The sequence below is a fragment of the Eptatretus burgeri genome, chromosome 5 (assembly GCF_056783735.1).
Source record: "Eptatretus burgeri isolate ZD-2024b chromosome 5, Ebu_testis_v1, whole genome shotgun sequence".
Lineage (NCBI taxonomy): Eukaryota > Metazoa > Chordata > Myxini > Myxiniformes > Myxinidae > Eptatretus > Eptatretus burgeri.
Window position 1 is genome coordinate 27,251,660 of NC_140965.1, and position 9,653 is coordinate 27,261,312.

Sequence of the window (9,653 nt, forward strand, 5' to 3'; positions counted from 1 at the left end):
CCAAATCATCGATTTAAGTTATAAAAGGCTATAAATCCCTGAAGTTCCTGTTATTACAACCTCCCATCATGACATCCTCCCACTCCCCGCCACTCTGCCTCCTGTCACGAAGCCAGTTTCCAATCCAGTACCCGACCAGCAACTCCACGACCCTCACCTTGGCGAACAAACTCCGATGTGGTACCTTATCAAATGCCTTCTGAAAGTCTCAATGTACTACAACCTCTGCCCTTGCCTCATCCACTCAATCATAAACTACTTCATAGAACTCCAATATATTTGTTAAACAAGACCTCTTTATTAAATCCATCCTAACTACCATTAAATAGCGATAAGTTTATATTTATCTCGATGGATACCCTCGACATCGCAGGCCTTGGTCCTAACTCTATTATCTGCAGTGCACTCTTCAATAATTTGGGAATACATTAATGATGCTTCTTTGAGTTATCTCACTGGTTTCTCATTTGTAATGTTTACTCGCATTGTATTGAGCTTCTTGTGTACTTCTATTGCCGTTAAATCACTTTTATAGTTGTGTAAAGAACGTTCAGAGAGGATGAAATGTAATTCTATGTTCGTTACATTTCTCACTTATTTTTTGTGGGTGAGGGTGGGGCTGGGTGGTGTGCAGTGCAGAGGGAAGGGCATTGGAGTGGTGTTAGCGATATATTCCTGAGCTGTTTATTGCTTTGTGGCAGGCCGGCTGTGGGGCAAAGACTCGACTGCATAGAGTGCTTACGAACTCTCCGGAAGTCTTGGCACTTGGTCTTATTTGGGATTCTGAGCAGTCCCACCTCATCCTGGATGTTCTGCATCTTATCAGCACGCAGCTCCGCTTATCTGATGTAACGTTTGCCGTCATACATCAATATGTAACTTTCAACTTTGTTGCGTGTTCAACGTAGGTTTCGACAAGAGTTGATGTTCTAATTGCATTTATCCAATTCTACCACCAACATAATGGTTTGAAGTGATTACTGACATGTTGAGCTGTATTTCGGGTAAACTGCAATGCCATTATTATATGCTTTGTATGTGTGATGTAAAGCAACAGTTTGGTGATGTCCCTTTAATTGATGAGATAGGGTTAATACTTTTTCCTGCTGATGATTGTTTTGCCATATATGCAAGGCACTCGTTCGTAAGTTGCAACTTTTAAAATATATAGTCGTGCAAAAACCGGGTAAAAATGCATTACTCGGGGGACTACTCTGTCTGCGGTCTGTCGTCTGCAGTTGTTTTCCCAGGTAATGAAAGAAAAGGCCCGGAAGGAGCTTCATCTAGTAGGCCTGGTGTGTTACTATGGCCACCACTACATTACCTTTTTTCATCATAGCTCACGCGGCTATTGGGTTTACTTTGACGATGCACAGGTGAAGGAGGTGAGATTGAGATGATAAAGCTTGCTATGCATTTTGAGTGTTCTCAAACGTTGTGTAGGAAGTGCATTAAGCTTGTGGTGATTTTTCTCTCGAGCTGCTTTTTGGATCGCACACAAAGCCGCGAAGGCAAGGTTTCTTGGACCACAAATGAATGAATGTAAGAACAGCTTGAGTATTGTATTCTAGAACGTCTGTAAACCAGAGGTGGCTGCCAAGATTCTTAAAAAAATAACTTTTGGAAGGTAGTTGATATTTTTTCCTGGTAAAAGTGGTGATAATAGTACTTTTAATAGCTGTGGTTCATAAAAGTTATACTACAAAGCGTTTCCTCCAACAACATTCATTTTTTGTTAACTTTCCATGAACTTTTATAGGTCTATGAGAAAGAAGAAAAGCTGATAGAGATCTTGTAAACACTTACACACTTGTACCCATAAATGGTCTGCAAAGATATCAAACTTTGTCAATTTCCTTTTCGAGCTTTCGTTGTACTATTGTTGTCAAAAAAAGTTTAAATAAATTATGCTTTTTAAACGTTTTGTATATGCCATGTTTATGTAATGAAATATATTATTGTTAGTGATAGCCTTTTTGGGTCTACGAGCAGCGAATGGTTATTCCTGCCATGCAAGATCATTGCTGAATGAACTTTGCTGCACCCATCGCTTTCCTCCACCACTTTCCTCCCCCCACTCCTCCCCCCACTCCTCCCCGTTGAATATGCACAGATAGGCAGGCAGTGGGGTGATGTCGTGGCCAAGTGCTCACAAGGCCATTTCCAGCCGCTCCTGCTGCTTTACACAGACCCTAAGGCTGTCCCACTGAGTCCTACAAGTGCCCATGCAGCTGGCTGCCCGTGGTCTCTATCGGCCTCGTCTAGATCCTCGGATGCGGTGGATCAGAATTGTGACCAGCCTCTATGCAAAGCGGGTGTCTGCTCTGACAGTGAGGATTCTGGTAGGAAAAGCCCTGTGCCATTGTTTTTTGTTACTCTTGCCTTGATTTTCATTCTTTGGTTTGCATTGACCAGGCTTTCCTGTAAATCAGTGTTTGATATTTGCACTCGACTGCTTAAAAACTGAAACCATGCCAATATGTTCAGAATGTTTAGTTTGGTGTTCTGTTCTGGATATATATATATATATATATATATATATATATATATATATATATATATATATATATATATATATATATATATATATATATATATATATATATATATATATATACATTGTAATGCAACAATTAATTATACGAGACATTGTCTGATTAAGAACTTTGAGTTTTTGTATTTGTACCATAGTATATCTGGAAAATCTGTATTTGACCTTTGATTTGACAAGAAATTTGGCCTTTTGATGATCATTCCAAAGGCACAGTTACGCTGCTAATGTAATAACCCTGCACTGCACGGATAGCAAGTGCAGTTGCATTTGTTGGCCAGGGGTACTGACATACAATAGGCCATTCTTTATCTTATTATTTTTTTATTTTATTTAACGTTTTTCTTATTTTGTCATTCACAAGTGAATGTTAGCGAATGGGACGGTTGACTTGATGTTCCAGCTAAATGACTGTGAGCTCATTAATACAACACCCGAGCTGTGAAGCACGAGCTTATAATTTTGAGTTGAGCCAGGAATCCAATTCAAACAAGACAACTCAAAGACTTGTCTGTCCTTTTAGCCATGCATTTATTTAACGGGGCTGAAAGTATGAGCTCTATTTAATTGCCTTTTGCTTATGAATGTATAGTTATGCTGACATATTTTTGGTTGTTGTTGTTGGTGTGGTGGGGGTTAGGGTGGAGGTGTATTCGTAACATTCTTTTGAAACCTTTGTTCCTTCTGTGCTTTCAGCAAACTTTGCCTTACATCCTTCTTACAGTGTCCCTTAACTTTAGTTATGTTTTTTATCTTCTTTGTTGGTGTTGTCAACCTTTCCCTCTTTGTACTGATTTTTCAAAAATGAGTTTTTTTTTCCCGTGTACATAGTCTATGCTCGGGGAGGAGCGAGGATGTAGAATGTATCAGGATGTAACAGACTAAAAGGAAGATTAGAAAGAGCAAGAGGGAACACGAAAGAGCAAGAGGGAACACACACCAACAGCAGGGTTAGGGGACAAAATAGAGGAAGACTTTGAGAAATACAGGATGTGGGGAAGAATGAGAGCTTGGAGAGGACACATGGGGTGTAGGTGTAGTGGGGCAACTTAGCTAAATATAGCATAACAATTGTGCATTTTGTGAGGAAAGCACCAAATTTGGCACACGAGTAGCCTAACATATTATGAACAGATTTGGATATTGGGCCATCTCAAATTCAGCCGCTGATGGCTGTGGCAGCCATTTTCCACTGCCATCAAAAATTTTGAGATGGCCCAATATCCAAATCTGTTCATAATATGATAGGCTACTCGTGTGCCAAATTTGGTGCTTTCCTCACCAAATGCACAATTGTTATGCAAAGTTGCCCCACAAGTGGACAAGATGGGTAAAGAGGAAGAGATAAAAATGAAACCTCAAAAGAGGTGTGCTTGGGGGATTGGGGTTAGTGGGGGCAGAAAAGATCCTGGTTTTGGATGGGGGGATGAATTGAGATGGTGGTGAACAGCTGTCTTAAAAACCTGGAGGGAAGAATGGGATTGAAGAGAATGTGGACATTGGTTCCACAGACAGGGGAAAAAAAGAAAGAGTAACGAATGAGTAGAGGTGAGCAGTGATTCTAGATTTTGTGAGTTTCACCAGAAGAAGGTTTGGTTATCCGCGTGTTGTCAGACCGCGTGCACCTTGCAAAAAGCAGGGTGTGGAGGGGGTTGTGGCGACAGAGCACAGAAAGAGCAGAGGGTGCAAGACCAGAAAGGAGGCAGTATCAGCCAGAGACCTGTGTCCTGTTTGCCCATTCACTCCCCTTCATCGCAAGCGATTCCAATGATCCTGGAGGCCTTGGTTTACACTGCGTCAAGCTGACCAAGATGCGAGTCGGGGGCGCCAGCCTAGAAGGGAGAGCAGCATTCCCTAAATCTGTGGATGAAGGCCTTGTAGATGGATAAGAGTTCATGTATGTCAAAGCATTGCACTATGGAGGATGTCCAGTTGGTGAGTGGCATTGGAAGCCAACTTAGAAGTCGAGTTTGCCCAGAAAAAAACATCGCAAATTGTGAGGCCCAAAAGCTTGAGTGAATGAACTTCTTCAAGAGGATCGTTGAGAAAGTAGATTGGATGGCTTGCCAGATGGTGTTGTGTGAGAGATAGAGTGTGAGTGTGTGTGTCTGTGAGATTTGTTTTGATTGAAAGATAAATTCCAAGTGTTTGATCAGCTTATGATTCTATCAAGGTCTGCACAGAAGGAAGAGCCTGCTGCCTGCCTATCATCTGAATGATGAGTGATGTTACAGAAGAGGGTGGCGTCGTCAGCGATGAGATCAAGAGAATTTCCGAGAGTCACAGAGATCGTTAATGAAGATTAGTAATAGGACTGGGCCCAGAACACTGCCTTGGGGTACTCGAGCCTTGACAGGGAGAGATGAGAGGATTCTGTTTTTGGAGCCTTGCATTGGCAACGAGAGTAGAGTTTGTTAGTACGCCATGTGTGGAGTTGTCCTTGGATTCCATAGGCAGAGAATTCGGAGAGCAAGGCGGAATGCCAGACTGTATTCAATGCTCAAGATATGTATAGAGAGATGGCCCTGAACTCATGTTTGACATTAAGGGCCTCTATCCATCATTGGGAGAGCAGAAGCAGTATGCCCAAGGTAGATTGAACTGGTTTGAATCTGAACTGATGGTATGAGATGTTGCCCTTATAGAAAAGGAAAGATTTGATGTCAAATTTGATGATTGATTCCATGATGTTGCTGATGATTGGAAGTAAGCTGATAAGTCAGTAGTTAAGGGGATTGGTTTTTGCACCTTGTTTATGTCATGCGGTAATGTTGGTGGACTTCCAAGCAGATGGAAGATGACCTCTGGAAAATGATAGGGGGACTAGAGCAGAGAGAGGATGTGCAAGAGCAGCGGAGCAGGTTTTCAGGACACGTGAGCTGATGCCGCCCGGTCCAGTTGCAGAATCAGTCGAGGGCTGCCAGAAAAATACTTCAAATACTGAAATATTTCAAATGTCTAGCATTTCAAAATACTTGGCACTTTTAAACATGAACTGATCTGTATGTTTTGTGAGGCGGTGGGGGGGGGGGGGGTGGGGTACGTTTTCAAGACCAAAAAATGACACCATACTGTAATATATTAGAAGCTCACCCCCCCCGAAATACTCTAAAATATTATGGTATATTTCGTACAATAATTTTAAGTGATTTTGATATTCATACTTTCTTCCATTTTTTTTCTTTCTTTCGTCTTTCTCCCAAGGTATATAAGTACACAGAACTATAAACCTTTGGATCTATTTTTTGTTTTTGAATTTTTATACGCCCCGATATACGTATATATCGGGGCGTATTATGTGATACCGGTCGTCCGTCCGTCTGTCTGTCTGTCCGTCCGTTCCTGTCCGCACTCTAACTCCCAAAGTTTTCAACTTTCACGTTTCATATTTGGTACATAGGTACAGACTGTGGAGACGATGTGTCGCGACATACGTTCGTCATCTTAAGTGGTTGTCATGGCTACCAGGATGCTGTTTTCCATGTAGTAGCACAATTCTGTATATACCTTCTTGTTCTTGATAAATTGACGTGTTTGAATATATAATTGTGTGTGTCACAGAGACTTTTTCGGGCATATATCGTGCTCAGTTGCGCTCTTGTTTTTTAATCGTATGCCTTCTGGTTAAATTGAAGCCTTCCCTTCGGGTCAACCTGCGAATGAACTGCTTTCTCATGATTGAGGGCACGCAAGTTCAAATCCCATATACCATGTTTGTCCATTGTCTACCATGCGTGTAATTAGTGTAAAAACTGATTTCTACTGACGTTTTCATCTTGCATTGCATTTATGTACATCTTATATGAGCCTTAATTATTGAAAAATAAATTAGAAGGGCACTCGGTGGAGCGCATACCTCTGCCACGTAATGCCTGATCCATGAGAACATCTCAGGCCCAATACGTTTTTGAAATATCATGCTATACAGTACTATATCGTTTTTGGCCCGATCTCTCAATGGTGAAGAATCACTTAAAAATTCTAGTAGCCAGATCCGGATCCAGATCTTCACCAAAATCTAATCAGTTTGTCCTTGTCACACACCGAACCTGCCCGCAAAATTTCATCCAGATCCGTTCACAACTTTTTGAGATATCCTGTACACAAACAAACAAACAGAAAGGGGTGAAAACATAACCTCCTTCACCTTCGGTGGCGGAGGTAATAAATGAAATCTCAGTTCATCTCTTCCTGGCAAATGGATTGATATGGTGAGAACGTTGCTCGTTTTCATAATAACAAAGCACTTTGTGGTATCATAATGAGCTGTTGCTATAATTGTTTAGTCCTTTTTTTTTAATGGCCTATAGCTTGTCAAACAAGGTAATTACTTCCCTTAAGTTCCTGTTCATCATGATGACATTGTTACAAAGTTTTACTGGAAGTTGTTCCTTTGTGCGTGACGGAATGTATACAATCCCATCGTAAAATAATTGTAACCTTTCTTGTGCATGATGGAGATTGAAGTGCCTGTCATTTATCTTTTTAGGATTGGTTCCTTCAGTCCTGAGTGATTGCCATGCAGATTCACCCAATGGGGACACGATGCCAAGAGCAGAGTTGTCAGCACTGCCAGGTTCCCCAATATGCAGTAAACGCAGCACAGAGAACCCCGGGATGTCTGTAGTCGGATCTGCCTCGCTATCCCCAAAATTGCTTAGCGGCGCGAGTGAGGTATGTACTCCAGTTAAGCACAACTCGGATGACAAGAATCAAGGCATGGTTGTACGACGGGCCCAGCGTGGGCGACGAACACGGTCGGATGATCTCAATGTGGATAGTGTGTTTGCTGATGATGGGCAAACGGGGAGCACAGCAGAGGTCACTGGAAAAACAATCGATTGCTCTGAGAAAGGGCAGTCGGTTGAACCGTCTCCAAAAATGGACAATGAAGAAGGAGGCAAGGGAGAGCGCCGAAGGAAAAGCAAACGGGGAGAAAGGTAGCTTGTTTGCTCGGACATTTTATTTATATTTTGGAGGTTTGAATCTTTTTTTTTTTTTTCTAAATATGAAACATGATGTTTGTTATGAATTTCTTCATTCTTAATTTGATAAAATAATCTATGCACTGCATTAATTCAGGAGAAATTAAAGTAAAAACACTAATTGTGAAATGAAATGTTGGGATGCAGTGTTTTTACTAAAAGTGCAGATGGACTAGTCTTGTTAATGATTTGTGAATGTGAGAGAGACAGACAGACAGACAGACAGACAGACAGACAGACAGACATATACAGGGATACAGATACAGCACCGCTTGTGCCTTCAAAAAGTATAGCGAGATTACATCTGGTCAGTTCTGATAACAGCATTTATTTATTTATTTATTTATTTATTTATTTATTTATAGTTGCCTGTTTGTTCTAGGACACCCGAATTGGGCCACGAGGATGGCTGCGCCCTTTTGTCACCTCGACGTGGAACTGGATTTCACCATCACCATGGACAAGGAAGTATTGGTAGGAATGACAGCCCCAAGTGCACTCTACCACTTTTATCTCTCATTTTCTACGATAAAAAGCTACCAAATGGTACATTACACCTCTCTTTCTTTCTTTCTTTCTTTCTTTCTCTTTCTCTCTTCATGAGCTAATTTACAATTGCTATTATAAGGGAGGTGGACACTTATCTAACCAAGGTGTTCTCGTTTTGCATTTTTAATAAATTTTCTGAAATTTGTTGAGTTTGTTATTCTCTTGGAAGTTGTGGGTTGCAATGTGTACTGTAAATGGTGGAGAAAGTCTGATTTAATGCAGTTTAATTCCAGGCTATAAGGAAACAAAAGGTGAACATTTGAAAGGGGGTGTGGACTTTCTCGAGGCTATGTATGTATGTGTGTGTGTGTGTGTGTGTGTGTGTGTGTATGTATGTGCCAATGGACTGCCTTCACCCCATTGGTTGCACATCTCACCTGACCACCCACAATCATAATCATGCGCCGCCATTTTGAGAAGCAGCACAGACGGCAGGCTTCAGGCATGAGGCCTGGGTGTCAGTCCATGGCCGAGTGCAATTGGAATGATCCCAGGTGTATAACCACGATGTATTGTTTATGCACAATAGCTGTACTCATGTTTTTGCTTCATGCATGTACATCGGGTTATTTGATTATTTCCGGGAGTGATCACCGCAGTGATCTGTGGCATTGCACACTGCCAAAATAATGGAATGTGTTTACGAGTGCGGGAAATCTGGCTAAAACCGCAATTACACACAAAAACCATTATTTATTTCGCTGGTGTGAATAGCATAATTAAAGGGTGTCACGATGATGGGTGTGTATGGTGTTGTAGTGCGTTGGTGGTTTGTGTTTCCATGCGTTGTGAGGATGGTTTGTTTCGGGTGTATGGCATAATAAAATGGTGTGTGGTGTATTGGGCTGACGAGATGGCCAAGAGTTATGCACCCACTCGCCTCTCTGCCGTCTACCCGGGGTTCGGATCCCGACCCAGCTATGAACTGTCACCCTGGTCACCCGGTGTTTCACAGGCAGGGTTGTTCATCAATGTGTGTGCTGTACCTCGGATGGATGTTAAACGGGAATCCCATGGATGAGCGTCCCACGATTGTATGATTCCAGAAAACAACACGTCTTCCTTGAATTAATGAACACAGCAACAAGGGAGGTGGGATTCAGTTTTAACAACATGATGGATGTTCAAACGGACGGTGTGGCCATGGGTTCTCCATTAGGCCCAGCTCCTGCAAATATTTTTGTCTGCTATCATGAAATGCAGAAACTGACTGGTCGGCAAGGGGTCGATTCCCCCATCGTATACTATCAGTATGTTGATGACATTTTTGCTTTGTTTGAGTCTCGGACGGAATGTGGCAATTTCTAGGCATGGCTCAACACTCTCCATCCAGCGCTGAAGTTTACCACGGAGCTGGGATCATCAAGCACGTTACCGTTTTTGGACGTGTTGGTTGATAGATCCAACCTTGGTTTCACAACATCAGTCTACCGGAAGCAGACTTTCACAGGGCAGAATACTCGCTGGGACTCCGACAGCTCCACGAGAAACAAAATTGCCTTGATCAATATCCTGGTTCACAGAGCACAGAGGATTTGTTCACCTTGTAATCTTCCTGCTTAAATCGA

At 42.0% G+C, this 9,653-nt stretch overlaps 1 protein-coding gene across 6 annotated transcripts in view; it reads left to right on the forward strand.

Annotated features, from left to right (window-relative positions):
• Positions 1-9,653, forward strand: part of LOC147026122 (uncharacterized) — a 154,440-nt gene that overhangs the window by 94,966 nt on the left and 49,821 nt on the right. For all 6 annotated transcript variants that reach the window (XM_085881236.1, XM_085881237.1, XM_085881235.1 and 3 more), the window contains 5 exons: positions 702-848; positions 1,239-1,385; positions 2,114-2,342; positions 7,041-7,491; positions 7,919-8,010. In XM_085881236.1, coding sequence (XP_085737362.1) covers positions 702-848; positions 1,239-1,385; positions 2,114-2,342; positions 7,041-7,491; positions 7,919-8,010 — 1,066 coding nt within the window. The remainder of the gene's footprint in view (positions 1-701; positions 849-1,238; positions 1,386-2,113; positions 2,343-7,040; positions 7,492-7,918; positions 8,011-9,653) is intronic.